A 16,492-nucleotide genomic window follows, 5' to 3' on the forward strand; every position below is an offset into this window, starting at 1 on the left:
TATGACTTTGAAATTACAAAGCAAATTATTACCTGATACCAGCATACATAAAAAATTAGGCATTCTTGTACATGAAAGTTTAAAATGACACAGACATGGTGCTCAATAAAAGAAGCCATATACAAAAAAGTACCTACTGCATGATAACATTTACATGAGTTCTAGAACAGAAAAAATAATTTACAGTATTAGAAGTCAGGGGCAAGGGGGAACTTTCTGGGTGGATGGAAATGTTCAATATCTTGATTGGGGTGTTGGTAACATGAATGTATACATTTATCAAAATTTTAAAAATTGTCCTGTAAAATTGCATTTAAGACATTTGTTAAGAAATAGAAGTTTAGGGCTTCCCTGGTGGTGCAGTGATTGGGAATCTGCCTGCCAATGCAGGGGACACGGGTTCAAGCCCTGGTCCGGGAAGATCCCACATGCCGCGGAGCAACTAAGCCTGTGTGCCACAACTGCTGAGCCTGCATTCTGGAGCCCACGAGCTGCAACTACTGAAGCTCTTGAGCCTGGAGCCTTGCTCCGCGACAAGAGAAGCCACCGCAGGGAGAAGCCTGTGCGCGGCAGTGAAGAGTGGCCCCCGCTCGCTACAACTGGAAAAAGCCTGCGCACAGCAGCGAAGACCCAACGCAGCCAAAAATAAGTAAATAAAATAAATTAAAAAATTAAAAAAAGAAATAGAAGTTTAAGCCATAAAAGGAAGTTACTTCCTTAGGTCTCTCCCTTTTCTCTTCTGACCTGTAGAGCCTGGGTGAGCAATCAAATATCTAATTATATTTTCATAGGCATTAATGTAATATTCCTATGTGCCTCTTGTCCTAATTTCTCACATTCATCTTCACCTGCAGTGACTGGTGTCTGCAACAGCATGCAACAGCATGGTAAAAACAGGAAAGTGTCACATACATGAGGCCACAAACTCCTTGGAAACTTCCCCTTTTTACTCCCAACTCAAACATTCCAGAGTAGTCCTCTCTCAAATGAACACATTTATTCTCTCCCTTACTCTCAGTCTTCTACCAGTATTCTGAATTTACACATAGTTTTTGGCAGTAGAACTCAAAGGTAAAACTATTAGATACTCACCGTTTACTTAGAAGGCACTAAATGCCAGGCAGTGCTGGGGACTTAAAATATCACATTAACTCAATCCTTTCCCCAGCTATGATGCTCTGCCTCCTATTTCACCTCCCACTATTCAAAACAAAGTATCCAATACCTGAAAGTATTTCTTTTCATTTGCATTGTATTATACCTACAACATGATTTTTTTTTTCAATTTAGAATTTTTTTTTCACCTTTCACCTCAAGTTCATCATCCTACCAGGCTTTAGCCTCTGACACTTTCCTTGTTTTACTTACTGTGACTTGATTCTATTTTATTTCTTTAAAAAAAAAAAAAAAAAAAAAAAACCTCTACAATCTCCTTGAGTGTTTTAATAAACTCAGCAACAATGAATACCCTAGATACACCTCAGGGCCCATGATCCTATCACTGCCATCCAGCATCACTGCCAGCCGCCTTTCATTAAACATTTACTATGTTCAAGGCATTATACGAAGCCCTTTATGTTCACTCTAACTGAACCTTAGAACTACCTACTTTACAAGTGAGGAAATACACAAGGGAAACCCTCTCAGGCTCACGAAGTCATAAATAAAAAAGAGCATATTTGAACAGCACCAAAAAATATCTATACTGCAAATCTCCTATTAGTCTGAGAAATGCCATGCCCCCCACTGATGGGCACACCCATGTCTTCAGGTAGCAGGTGATGACAGAAGTGAGTTAGAAAAAGACTAAAACAAGGTGAATTCTGAAAACTTGATCTCAAGTGATGTTATGAAGAAAGAAGGATACTCAGAACAAGATCACTTAGATCCCTCTCAGAGTTATCATGCTCTGCCTGCCCACCGTCCTCCCTTCCTAGAGATCCCCAGTTTCAGGGTGCATCTAACCTCTTAACATCAGTCCTGCCTCCAAAGGTAAGGAGAAATTGTCTTGCTGCAAAAGCACAGTGCACACTGAATAACTCTGCTGGGCCCTACACAAAAATTAATGCAAAGAAGAAACTGTAAAAGAACATATAGCATTTAGCACTAGATGACACCCTGATGATCTGAAAGACTATATTCTGAAAAGAATCTAAGCATTACTCAGGAAGTCTCCTGAGTAGCAATAAATATTCACCTATGAACCTAACTCCATGGGGCATACCCTGAAAGATTAAAATGGGGAGTATGATTTACAGGAACTCTTCTGAAGCCTGCTGAGATTTAAATATATCCTACATCTATGACAGCAAGCCAAAAAAACAGTATTCAAATTTAAGACTGATCTCCCAAGACAAAGATTAGGCTGGAGCCCTTAAATGTCTGCGCCAGCACAAGAAAACAGCCTGTCAAAGTACTCACTTCAGGAGTAAAGTGTTATCTGCTCTCTCTGAAGCTGGGAGAATTGAGTAAGACACCACTGATAGACTTTCACTTTCTGCAGAAGGAAGGAGGGGGTGGGCTTGGAAATTTGTTTAAATCTTTTCCGTTCTACAGTTACAGTTCTATAGCCTGAAAAGCAGCCTCGTTTCTGAATTCTTTGGCCAGATTCAATTATTAACACTCAGCACAAGAGATATTTAAAAAATAAAAGTGTCTCGTTTGAAAAGTAATTTGATCACATAAAAAAGTGGAAACATGTTCCTAACTCCTCCAGCACTTCCACTGCCAAGCCTTTCTCTTAAAAAAACAAACCCTAGGGGCTTCCGGGACATCCCTGCTGGCGCAGTGGTTGAGAGTCCGCCTGCCAATGCAGGGGACGCGGGTTCGTGCCCCGGTCCGGAAAGATCCCACGTGCCGCAGAGCGGCTGGGCCCGTGGGCCGTGGCCGCTGGGCCTGCGCGTCCGGGGCCTGTGCTGCGCAGCAGGAGAGGCCGCAGCGGTGGGAAGCCCGCATACCAAAAAAAACAAAAAAACAAAACAAAAAAAACCCCCTGGGACTTCCCTGGTGGCGCAGTGGTTGAGAATCTGCCTGCTAATGCAGGGACATGGGTTCGAGCCCTGGCCTGGGAAGATCCCACATGCCGCGTAGCAACTAGGCCCGTAAGCCACAACTACTGAGCCTGCGCGTCTGGAGCCTGTGCTCCGCAACAAGAGAGGCCGCGATAGTGAGAGGCCCACGCACCGCGATGAAGAGTGGCCCCCACTTGCCACAACTAGAGAAAGCCCTCGCACAGAAACGAAGATCCAACACAGCCAAAAATTACTTAATTAATTAATTAATTAAAGTACCCTTAATTTAAAAAAAAGTATTAAAAAACAAACCCTGGCTGTTTGACACTGTGTTCTGTTCCTCTGGGAGCTGCTTAGATCCCTCGCACGAGGACCCTGGGCCTGTCACCTCCTCCCCTCTGTACCCTGGTCCAGGTCTGCTGAGTGAAAAGCCACCAGATTCCTCCAACTAGTTGGGCCTATGGGTCTTCCCTTTCCACTCAGAGATGAGCTACACAGAAGCCAGATAACTTTTTACTAAAGTTCTATCTAAAACTCTAGGCAAAGGCCACAGGTCGCTGAACAGAGAAGTGATATAAGTCTGAGACACTTCATATAACACAAAATCTTTCTTGGACTAAGGTTTCAATAAAAGCATTAAGATTCTTTTCCCATATAGGTTATTACAGAACATTGAGTAGAGTTTCCTGGGCTATACAGTAGGTCCCTATTAGTTATCTATTCTATGCATATGTTAATCCCAGTCTCCCAATTTATCACTTCCCCCCACGTTTCCCCTTTGGTAACCATAAGTTTGATTTCAAGATCCGTGAGTCTGTTTCTGTTTTGTAAATAAGTTCATTTGTATCATTTTTTAAATTAGATTCCACAAATAAGTGATATCCTATGATATTTGTCTTTCTCTGTCTGACTTACTTCACTTAGGATGATATATATCTATACATGTATAACTGATTCACCTGTTGTACACCTGAAACTAACACAACATTGTAAGTGAACTATACTCCAATAAAAATAAATAAAGCAATAAGGCCAATTAATCCCACCCCTTTCTCATCTCTGTTATGCTTTGCAACACCTCCAACTCCTTCGTTCGCCTCTCCTGTCCTGTACTCACAGTGCTACACGGTTCTGGTGTTTCTTTCAGAGGTGCTTCTGTTCCCATACCCCCCCAAGCACGCCCCCCCAGCCAAACTACCTGTCACACTCCAAGGAATCTCCTTGAATTGTAAAGAAGCCACCCCACATGCTAACTTCTTCCCTCAGTGTTCTCTCAACCTCCTCTGTTCTCTCAACAGCTTCTGCTTCTCTGCCATGGATGCCACACTTGAGTGGGTGACACTCACTCTCTCACTCCCTGCCAAGCTGGGAAAACGGAGTCAATATTTTTCTCAATTCCTTCCCACCACTAGGCCATTACTCTCCTACCCTTATTTCTAAAGCTAATCTCTACTCTCACACCTCTCCTTTTATGGCCCACTTGACTAGCACCCCATCATTCTGAGTAAATAACCTTTCTCCTAAATGACAGAAAAAAAAAAAATCAAGGTCATTGGACAAGAACCTCCTTGGATTCCAGTCCTCAAGGTACTAATAGTACTGCATTTGTACCTTCCTTTCATTCCTGCCACCTGTGTCCATGGAGGAGATGAGCTTCCTCCTATCAAACTATTAGAAGCTAATCTCTCTAGGTGTGCAGTGTCCTCTCCCTCCACCTTCTCCAGGGACTACACTTAATCACCCACTTTCTAGCATCTACATATTCCTTTTCTGGATCTTTCACAATCTATGTGTGTGTGTGTATGTGTATATATATATATGTAGATGCATATATAGATGCATATGTAGATGTATATATATATATCTGCCTCCTTGTCCCATTTCCACAGTGCCCTTCAGTTGTCTAGGTAACATGTGTTCTTTCTGCCTCTTTTCATGATCAGGTTCCTCAAAACATTAGTCTGCTCTTACTTTGTCCAATATCTGACCTGTTCAATTCTCAACTCACTACTCTCTGATTTCCACTCTAATGAAACTGTTCTAAGCTTACCAAGGGCAACCGTGTGATCAAGCCCCACGAAAACGCTTCCATTTTATCTACCTTGACCTCTCCGTAGCACGTAACAATAGTCTGCAATGATCCTTTTGTTAAAATGCTCTCTTCCCTTGGTTTCTATATCAACCTCTAGTTCATCAATTTCCTTCTACATTTTGTTCATTCCACTTCATTATTTTCTTCCTCAGTTCATGCCCTTAATATTGCTGCTTTGCAGGACTCCAATTTTGGCCCTGTTCTTTTATCACTTGAGCCTCCCCTGGATGACTATTCAAATCCAGGAGTTTCACCTACACTTGATCTTGTTCCCAATTATCCATATCAGGATAGACCTCAAAACTAGTCCCCAGAGTCATGTATTTAATTAACTCCATTTCACTTTATTGTCCTATGGATACCTGAACCCTCAACATGTCCCAAACAGAACTCATCATTTTCCTCTTCAACCTGCTCATGCTCTTATAATCTTATGCCAAGGAATTAATGGTCCCACTAACCATCTAGTTGCCCCATTCAGACACACAGGTCGTCCTCCTACTCCTTCTCACTCCCAGCATGTTATCAGTCACCAATTCCTACAGCTGCTCTAACTCTTAAGTCCAGTCCGTCCCTAATTTGTCCTCGAGTACTTCTTGCTTGAGTTGTTAAATTCTTAATTAACCTTCCATTCTCTAAGTAAATACTCCCATAATCTATTTTGCAGACAACTGCAAGAATACAAAATTGTATATATATAAAAGAAATTATATATATGGTACAATTTTAAGTATGTGAAATTCTCACAGTAATTGTTTTGTATGGTGGGTTTTATTCATAATATTTCGTTGCATTTTCCAAATGTTCCACCATAATCATGCCCAGTTGTTTTCGTTTTTTTTTTAAACATCTTTATTGGAGTATAATTGCTTTACAATGTTTTTTTTTAATAGAAGCAAAAAGAAAGATATTTTATAATGTGAAAACAAAGAGAAATAATATCATACCATGCATCAGTGGCATGTCTAGAAGACAACATTCCTATGTATGCCGAGGCCTTGGAAACAGCTAGAGCCCTGGGGAGCTGGTATAGAGGCAAGTCTTCTTGCTCCCTTGTTTGAGCCACAGCAGGAAGTTCAACAAGCAAGCCAGGACCTTGAACGTCATTTGGAATCATCATGCCTAAAGAGTAAACCCAGATGATAGTGAGCACACGATATACTCATTCATTCTTCATTACATTCATTCATTCTTCATTAATTCAATAAATAGTCATGGATATCTACTACAGGCAGGCCCCTTCCAGAGAGAAGACTTATTTATACTAAACTAAATAAGTAAAACATTTAATATGTCAGATGGTGACAGTACTATGGTAAAAAAAATTCGGCAAGGAAGGGGGATATGTGTTGCTCAGTGAAAGAGGGTTACAATTTTAAGCATGGTCTCACTGAAAAGATGTTATTTTAGCAATATGAATCTTTTATCAAAAGAATCCCCCTTATAAGTCAGAAAGAGAAAGACAAATACTATATGATATCACTTATATGTGGAATCTAAAAAATACAACAAACTAGTGAATAAAACAAAAAAGAAACAGACTTACAGATACAGAGAACAATCTAGTAGTTACCAGTGGGGAGAGGGAAGTGGGGAAGGGTAATATAGGGGTAGGGAGAAAAAAAAGTTATTATGGGCTTATATGAAATCATGTATGTGAAACGTCTGAAAATCATAAAGCACTGCAGAATTTAAAGAATCTTTCATTCAATTAAGAATCCCCTCTACGATGGTATTCTTACTTTACTAAATTTTCCCTTTATCAACCTAGGCTGTCTCAATTACAGGCATACTGACATTTCACTGATTTAAAAAAAATAATTCCACAGAATAACAAATAAGCAAATAAAAACACTTACATTTTTAAAGGGGCTTTGTTTATAAATTCCAGGATTCTTTTACATTTGTTACCTTATTTAATTCTCACATTAAACTATGAGTTAGAAAAGATAAGAGCAACCATATTTTATAGGTGGGGAATTCCAGGTCAAGGAATTTTTACTAATTAGAATGGACAAATTGGGACTTCCCTGGAGGTCCAATGGTTAAGACTCCGTGCTTCCACTGCAGGGGGCATGGGTCTGATCCCTGGTCAGGGAACTAAGATCCCGCATGCCACGTGGCACAGCCAAAACAAAAAACAATGTACAAATTTACCTGACACATCACCTGTGTCATTTTCCCATTTACTGAAAAAAGGAGTAAAAAGAGCAGAGCTGTGCATGCAGTCCTACAGCACATGTTTAGAGACCTGCACCCAGACTGGCATAAACCCATTAATTACTCTTAAGATATACCTCAGTATCCATTATATCTCATCCATTATAAATTCCCAGCCAATCTTTCTTCATCATGTTATACAAATATGATGAATAGTGAATCAAATGCCTCCCTTAAATCCATACATTTATGGTATATTTTTGAGACCTGGCTCATCAGAATATTGGAAATGATCACTAAGAGATATAGACACTCTTCTAAACCTTTTCCTATAAGCATCACCTAAACTTTCCATTTCTTCATATTGAACAAATTTTCTAGTAAACTCACTTCTACTTCTGCTTTTTGTCTTGTCTAGACACACTGGAATCAGGATCTAATCAGCAGAGAATCTGAAGAGGGGGTGAAAGTAACTGTAATGCTCAGGTGGTATTAAAGGAAGTCTCCGGTACCTCAGACATGCTTCACTCCCATCCCCTGGGCCTACATTCCTGCACAGTCAAATCCATACCAGTGCCGCACTGCTCTAGCTTTGCCTGTGTCTACCTTCTCCCCCTTGAAAAGGGGCCAGGGATGGGATGGAAATTCTGGCACGAATGGCCTAACACAGGAGTTGAAAGAACAGAGAACCGGCTCTATTTGCAGAGCTATTTCCCATCCAGCTATGCTGCTAAAGCAGCCTATTAAATTGCGGCACTGGGTTTCATAGGTTGCTTCAGTTTCTTTAAAACTTTTCATTACCTGCTCCACACAAGGCTGCCCATACCCTTTGCCCACTCCTCCTCCACGGACACCTTGGCAGTGCTCAGATACACATCTCTCCTCTCTCACCGTGCTTGACACAGGCAGACTTACAGAGCTGTTCATCAAGTGCACCACGGTACCCGGGAGCCCATAAAATAAATTGCATCCTTCGGGGCCTATGCAGTTGTTAGGTAACAGCCACAACAGAAGCACACAGGTTAGGTAAACAGGGAAGTTTACTTATTTACTTTTTTTAATATTTATTTATTTATTTGACTGCATCGGGTCTTAGTTGCGGGATCTTCATTGCGGTATGCGCAATCTTTCATTGCGGCACACGGGTTCCTTTCTAGTTGTGGTGCGCGGGCTCTAGAGCGTGCAGGCTTAGTTGCCTCGCGGCACATGAGATCTTAGTTCCCCAACCAGGGATCGAACCTGCATCCCCTGCTTTGGAAAGCAGATTCTTAACCACTGGACCACGAAAGAAATCCCCAGGGAAGTTTAAAAAAAAGGTTCCTAGACAAATGGAAGTTAAAGCTTATAGGAGAGAAATGGGGGAAATTTCCAAAAGGTTTATACTTAGTGAGGTGCAGGAATAGAAAGATAAACAAAATAAAGGCAAGAAGAATGCAAGTAGAGAAGAGAGGGCGTGACGGCACAACTAAGCAACTGGAAAAAAACAAGTAGGGAATCGGTATGCTGTTAAATCACCACAGAGGAGCAGCACATCACCTTCTCATTCAAGAAATATTTCTTGAGCACCCACTATGGTAACATAATCAGGCATAAGCCTTGACCTCCAGAAGCTTATGGTTATAGACAGGCATGCAAATACGCGAGTGTGCCTGACGCTGTGTGCAATGACAGAAATTCATCCAGGTTCACTGGAGGCCCATTCCAGGCTGGGCCAGTCAAAGACTGGGAAACAGAACTACTTTCTGTCTGAAATCTTCTGAAATCTCTTAACACTAAATGTATTACTGATTTGACATTTATCTTGTATGCTTTACATTATTAATTATGCTAATTTCTAGGTTTAGTTTCACAGCCCGTGAAGAGCATAGGCTCTTAGAGGAAACCTACTTTTAGATTAAGTACAGGGTCAAAAATAGCCCTTTACACATAGGTTCTCAAAAATAATTTTTAATGTAATTGCTCATAAGTAAATCTAAAGTTGTCTGTTACTGACAGAGTGGTCAAAGGGCTACAGATTTGAAAGAGGCCTCACAGAACACTTAGCCCAATTCCATCATTTTACAGCTGAAGAAGTGGAGGGGCTTGGAGAAGCGGGAGGCTCGCCTGGTGACACAGCAGGTTAATGGCTTAGTACTCAGGGGCCTGGGACTGAAATTATACTGACTCTGTACCAATAATTTCTTAGTCCGCCCATGGTTAGCACTAACCCAAGCACTCACACCTGCCACACAGCATTCCGGCAGCTCTCAAAAATTTTTCCAAACAGCATGTCGTTATGAACACTCTTCTAGTGAGGACAGGCCTAAGGTATACAAGTGTAGCTTAATTCCTAAAGCTATACTCTCCAAAAATAAATTCCCAGGGCCTTGTCAAATATTAGATTAAGGCAGTATGGTGGGTTGAATGGTGGCCCAACTAAAATATGTATATCTCTGCCACAGAACCTATAAATGAGAACTTATATGGAAAAAAGGGCTTTGCAGATGTAATTAAATTAAGTATCTTGAAATGAGACCATCCTGATTATCCAAGTGGGTCCTAAATCCAACAGCAGGTGTCCTTATACGAGAGAGAAGAAGAGAAGACATGGATAGGGAGAAGGAGAGAGGGCCACGTGAGGACGGAGGCAGAAATTAGAATGATGCAGCCGCAAGCCAAAGGACGCTGGAGCCACCTGAAGCTGAACAAGGAAAAGAACAGATTCTTCCCTAGAGCTCTCAGAAGGAGCACAGAATCTTCATTTAGGACTTCTGGACTCCAGAACAGTGAGAGAATTAACTTCTGCTGTTTTAAGCCACCGAGTTTGTGGCTCTTTGTGACAACAGCCCTAGGAAACTCATACAGGCAGCAGAATGCAGAGGAAATAACTTCGGAGTCACTTAGATGATATCCAGAGCAGGGCTCAGAGGAAGACTAGATCATCCCATGAGGACAAAAGCCCTTTCCCTATCTTTTTCCCAACTCCACTGCCCTTCCTCACAAACACCCACCCCATATTTCTAGTCTATTCCTTTCAATCCTGATAGTATAAAACAGTGAATGGTTCTCAACCAGGGCAATTTTGTCTTCCAAGGGACATTTGCCAATGTCTGAAAACATTTTGATTTTGATCATGACTGGGAATACCACTGAATCTAGGGTTAGAAGGCAGGGAGGCTGCGAACATCTTACAATGCACAGGTAAGCCCTCTACAACAGAATTATGTGGCCCAAAATAGTGCTTATATGGCTATAAAGTGTCAACTGTAATCAAACAGATATGGACCATTAATTCATTTATGAATTCATTTGTGCCATAAATCTCTAAGTATTTAATAGTCAGAGGATACAGAAATGTGGTGAATTAAAAAAAAAAATAGTATACCAGGAGAGTTTTGGTGAAAAATCCCATTTTTCTCCTAGTCACAATCAGTTATACATTATGAAAAATTGAATAGACTCATTTAATCTTAGATACTCAAAATTGACTATCCTAATTTTCTTTTTAAATTAACTATTCATGATGTGTTCTGACCTGCAGGGAACTGGCGACTGTTATCATCTCATAGATGCCTTCAATCTTTAACCACATTAAGAATTCCATTCTTTAGATTTTTACCTGATAGAATGTTGAATTCATAAAAAACAGTTACATAACTTTTCTATAGCTATCTCTCTCTCCTAATAGCATATTACCATACAACACAAGAACTGCCCACAGAGAAAGACTTTTCCTATAAGTAGAGTCAAAACAGGTGAAGGACAGCATAAATCCTGAACAATGGCTCTATAAATCCCAATGCTATGAAAGAACTTACCAGGTTCACCTAAGGATCTTAATATTACGACATTAAATATTGCAGTGTTAGATGAGGAAAGATTATTTTTTAAAGTCAAGTTTTCAAAAATATATAAGAATCAATATGGGAAGAGGCAAGGAGAAGCACTATACTTTTAGGATTCTTTAATGGAAACTAAGTTATTAATGTACCAAAATTGACTGTAATATATGGCTATAAAAATGTTTCATAAATGTTTAAAATATGTCTCTCTTTATTAATATTTAACAACCCCATTCAATGAGCTAACAGTATCACTTAATAGCATCAGAGATTTTAATATATATTACTAGAGACTTATTTCAGATTTGGCATAAGGCAGTAGCTTTAGTTTTAATCCATGAAGCTAATAAAAAGCAAAATGAGGCAGGGAAAATGCAGCTCTCTCAGAAAACAGAATCTGAAAGCTCTAAGTTGAAATATGACTCACGTTATTTTTCCAGATATTTTGAAGCAGATTAATTAATAAGCAGATTTCAATTCAAAACATTATAATGAATGAAAATGTGACAGTAAAATTCATCATATATACCAATAAAACTGAAAGATTGCAAAATAATGTAATTTGTGTTTATGAGAAACGAAAATCACAAACCTAAATCCAGACTACTTTCTGTTAACGAATTAAGATTTTCCAGATCATCAAATCTGCTTTGTTCACTGTTTCCTTCAGCTGAGGGTATGGAGGATAGGGAATCGATGCCAAAGTTTTCTTTCATCTCAAGAGGAAGAAAACAGAAATGCATTAGTACTTTATGACAAAATGTGGAACACCATAATGTTGTTCAATCCAGATCATAATGATAGCGGAAAACTGGCCCTGCAAACAAGCCTTCTCAAGTAACGGTTTATACTGTGGTAAGCAGTAACAAATGTTAGTAACTTAATATCTGTAAGAGTATAGGCTAGTAAAATCTGTTTTTTCCAAACAGTGGATTTTTTAACCAAAAAAAAAATTGTTTTATAAACATTAATAAGTAGATTTAAATAAACATTCACCAAGGCAGAGGAATAAAAGATCTATCAAGTTAAGCAAGGTCAACAGTTGATACTCATTATGTCCTGGATCATGCTGGATCACAACTTAAATAGCTTCATTGCTGATCTGGAAACACCTAGTGAATTTTCATAGCTCTAAGCCTTTGCTCTGCCCTCCCTGACACTCTTATCTGCCTAGTGAACAACCTGTTCCCCAAACCTAAAACCTACAGGTAAGCACAGTCAAAAGTTATTACACTTTCCTTGTCTTCCTTTTACACACGTCTTTTACGGTTTTCCAAAGTTACAATCTTCCAGAACATACAATTTTCATTGATGTATTTTATTATGATATTTAAAAAGTATTTATATGCATGAAATTAAATGACAACATTATGGTCACCGTAGGCATTTACCTTAACTCATTTAAGGTGAATAACACTATGTTATTCTCTATTGTTGGAAATTTAGGTTGTTCGAAACAAAAAAATGAATTATATTTTTTACAACAGTCCATGTTTTTTCATGGTTATACTGGTCATACTTCAATGATAAGAAAAGGACCTCTCATAAACTGATGTACCAAATACTGCTAGGTTTTATCAAATAGATTATGAATATAATTGAGTATATAACTGTATCAGATACCCAAAGAAGGTTACAGTACAAAGAATTCAACTCAAATATTAAAAAAGAGGTGAGAAAGGAAATATGACTACTTAGTTGCCTAGAATAAAATAAGAAGAACTTAATAGAGAAGGGAGTCAGGAGGAGATGGCAGCCACTGACTACTTAAAAAGAAGAAATTTTACAACAATTTTTGAACTGTCTGGATTTTTTTTTTAAGTGAATGGCAATTATGGAACTGAGGAATAAGAATTGATGCCTAAATCTGAGATTTCAATACAGCGGGTATGAAAGGTTAAATCTTTAGAAAAATCAATTCAGTTTTTTTCTAAATAGAGAAAAAAATAAAAACATAAAATTATTCTCAGGTAACTAATCCTCAGGCAAAAAGAATCAGATATTTTTAAAAAGGGCAAAGGACTTAGACATTTCTCCAAAGGATATTTGAAGATCGCCAATAAGCATATGAAAAGCTGCTCAAGGTCACTAATAGAGAAATACAAATCAAAACCACAGTGAGCTATCACTTCACACCTATTTAAAAAACAGAAAACAAGTGTTGGTGAGCATGTAGAGAAATTAGAAAACTTGTACATTGCCAGCAGAAATGAAAATGGTACAGTTTCTATGGAAAACAGTACAATGATTCCTAAAAAAATTAAACAGAATTACATATGATCTTGCAATTTCACTTCTGGGTGTAAAGAACCCAAAATCTGGTTTTTGAACAAATATTTGTATACCAGTGTCCACAGCAGCATTGTTCACAATAGTCAAAGATAGAAACAGTCCAGATGTCCATCAGCTGATGAATGAGTAAACAAAAGGTGGTATATATACCTTCAGTGGAATGTTATTCAGCCTCAAAAAGTGAGAAAACGCTGACACGATATATGTATGAACCTTGAAGACATCATGCTAAGTGAAATAAGCCAGACACAAAAGGATAAACATTGTATGATTCCACTTACATGAGGTGCTTTGAGTAGTCAAATTTTGAGAGACAGAAAGTAGAATTGTGGTTGGTTGCCAGAGGAGGAGGGAAGGTGAGAATGAGAAGTTATTGCTTAGTGTGTACAGAGTTTCAATTTGGGAAGATGAAAAAGTTCTGGAGATGGATGGTGGTAATGGTTGTAAAATAATGTGAGTGTATTAATGCCACAGGAACTATAAGCCTAAAAATGCTTAAAAGGTCAACTTTATGTAATGTGTATTTTATCACAATTAAAAATAAAGAACCAGATCTATAAATCTTGATGGCTTCACCCTTCAACTAAAATGGAGTAACAGGGTGGTAGAGAATGATAAACTTATAAGTCGTTGGGTACTATTTCCACTCCACAAATATAGCTATATCTGTAACCCAAAATGGATATTACAATGAAGACAGAAGTGATAATGTTCCTCTACCTTTTTGGAGGGCACCCTCTAAATAGAAGAGCATTGGGAATTACATATTTGTAAGGTATTTCACTGTGTTTTTAAAATCCATCCACTCAGGGCTTCTTATATTAGATAATAAAGTATCGTCACTGGATCCACCATAATGAGAGAAAGGCAAATAAAGATCCAAGCCCATCCTGATGATGTGGGTACACCTGTTACAGGGGATCAGAATATTCCACCCAGAAATATGCCACTTTGGCATAAGGATTATTTTGAACTGAAGAAAAAGAGTGAACTCAGAAAAGCTTCCTATCCTCCCCTGATTCTCAATCACCAGAGACAACTCTAGACTCTTCAGCTCAGAGGTGGCACTAAGAGAGATGTACATGACAAACCTTACTACAACAATCCTTATCTTCCATCAATTCCCCCCCATATATTTCCCTTCCCACAGTCTGCTGACCCTAAAAGCCCAAATCCCTTTTCCTTTGTCTTGTTAGTTCTCTACAAATTCACTGTTCTTTGTTAAGATGCTGTATAAGCCCAAGTTCTAACCCCTCCTTTCAGTGAATCATCACTGAGTTTCTCCTGTGTATATGCATGATGCAGGTGTTAATAAATGGTTTTTCTTTTCTTAATCTGTCTTTTGTCAGTTTAATTTCCAGGGCCTCAGCCAGAAGAACCTAGGAGGGTAGAGGAAAAAGGGTTTTTCCTCCCATACACTGTCATCACTGCTGGGTGTGGGGAAGGGAGGAAAAGAGCTAATGCCCATATATCCGGGCAAAACTCTAATTCAAAAAGATACATGAACCCCTATGTTCACAGCAGCACTATTCACAGTAGCCAAGACATGGAAACAACCTAAATGTCTATCAACAGATGAATGGATAGAGAAGATGTGGCATATATATACAATGGAATGTTAGCCATAAAAAAGAATGAAATAATGCCATCTGCAGCAACATGCATGGACCTAGAGATTATCATACTAAGTGAACTAAGTCAGAAAGAGAAAGACAAATACCGTATGATATCACTTATATGTAGAATCTAAAATATGACACAAATGAACCTATCTATGAAACAGAAACAGAATCACGGACATAGAGAACAGACTCGTGGTTGCCAAAGGGGAGGGGTTTGGGGGAGAGATGGAGTAGAAGGCGGGGGTTAGCAGACATAAGCTTTTATATATAGAATGGGTAAACAACAAGGTCCCACTGTATAGCACAGAGAACTAGAGTCAATATCTTATGATGATATTTTATATTCTTTTCCATAATGGAAAAGAATATTTAAAAAATGTGTATATGGGCTTCCCTGGTGGCGCAGTGGTTGAGAGTCCGCCTGCCGATGCGGGGGACACAGGTTCGTGCCCCGGTGCGGGAAGATCCCACATGCCGCGGAGCGCCTGGGCCCGTGAGCCATGGCTGCTGGGCCTGTGCGTCCGGAGCCTGTGCTTCACAAAGGGAGAGGCCACAACAGTGAGAGGCCCGCGTACCGCAAAAAAAAAAAAAAAAAAAGGGCCTATATTTTAGGTTGCCTTATATTGGGGTAAATAGAAAAATTCATTTTTATGGAAAAAAACACCATAACAAGGCAGTATTTATGAATATTCAATAATCTGCAATTACTAACTTCCTCCATATAACTGACTGTTGTTTGAGGTCAAGCACTTACAGACATAGGAGTGGGACTGGCAGAAGTAGAAAGAACCAATGTCAGTGGCAACATACCAGGTGATTCGATGTCACCTCTTCCCACATTAGTCACATAATCCCAAATATCTGTTCGCTTGTAGACTGCCCAGAGTCCACTACTAGGGGTAATCCTCTGGGGTTCCTTAAATATATAAATACAGCATCTTGCATAGCAGAGGGACCCACAGGCATTTGCAAAAAGGATAAATGTAGGAAGATCTAAGGGAGGCAAGGAAAAAACCCAGCTCTATCTGCCTGTGAGAAAGCAAATGAAGGCTACTTTGCACATCACTGCAGGGAAGTTGCTGACTCAGTGAGGAGGGCACCGTACTGAACCTGAACACACTGCTATGTACCCCATACAAAAACTTTCTTTTCATTTGCTTGGAAGTTAATTTGGGGAACGAAATAAACAAACAAAAATAAAACATTAAAAATATCCCTAATGAAAGATTCCAACTGGTGACCAGTTAACTCTAATTTGATTTTTAAAAAAACTTATTGGTGATTTAATAGCAAGGGCAAACCTATTAAAATATAATGCTTTCCTGCAAAGTTGTCAACAGGTAGTATCACAAATGTAAAGATAATCTTCTAGAGTTCAGTGACTTTCTATTTAGTATCATATATAATACAGAGAACAGTGTGGATAAGCAAGACAGAAACAACAATAAATCTTTAATCAATTTTGCCTTGATTTTCCTTGACAAATACGTTATG

General features: G+C 39.1%; 1 protein-coding gene across 18 annotated transcripts in view; it reads right to left on the bottom strand.

Annotated features, from left to right (window-relative positions):
• The window catches only part of PATJ (PATJ crumbs cell polarity complex component), a 358,987-nt gene that overhangs the window by 227,968 nt on the left and 114,527 nt on the right, over positions 1 to 16,492 (bottom strand). For all 18 annotated transcript variants that reach the window (XM_027108328.1, XM_027108332.1, XM_027108333.1 and 15 more), the window contains 2 exons: positions 11,677 to 11,800; positions 6,051 to 6,225 (listed from right to left, as the gene is read on the bottom strand). In XM_027108328.1, the coding sequence (XP_026964129.1) occupies positions 6,051 to 6,225; positions 11,677 to 11,800 (299 nt within the window). The remainder of the gene's footprint in view (positions 1 to 6,050; positions 6,226 to 11,676; positions 11,801 to 16,492) is intronic.

This window comes from Aethalodelphis obliquidens, unplaced genomic scaffold (genome assembly GCF_003676395.1).
Source record: "Aethalodelphis obliquidens isolate GAN/ISIS:26980383/991018 unplaced genomic scaffold, ASM367639v1 scaffold9, whole genome shotgun sequence".
Lineage (NCBI taxonomy): Eukaryota > Metazoa > Chordata > Mammalia > Artiodactyla > Delphinidae > Aethalodelphis > Aethalodelphis obliquidens.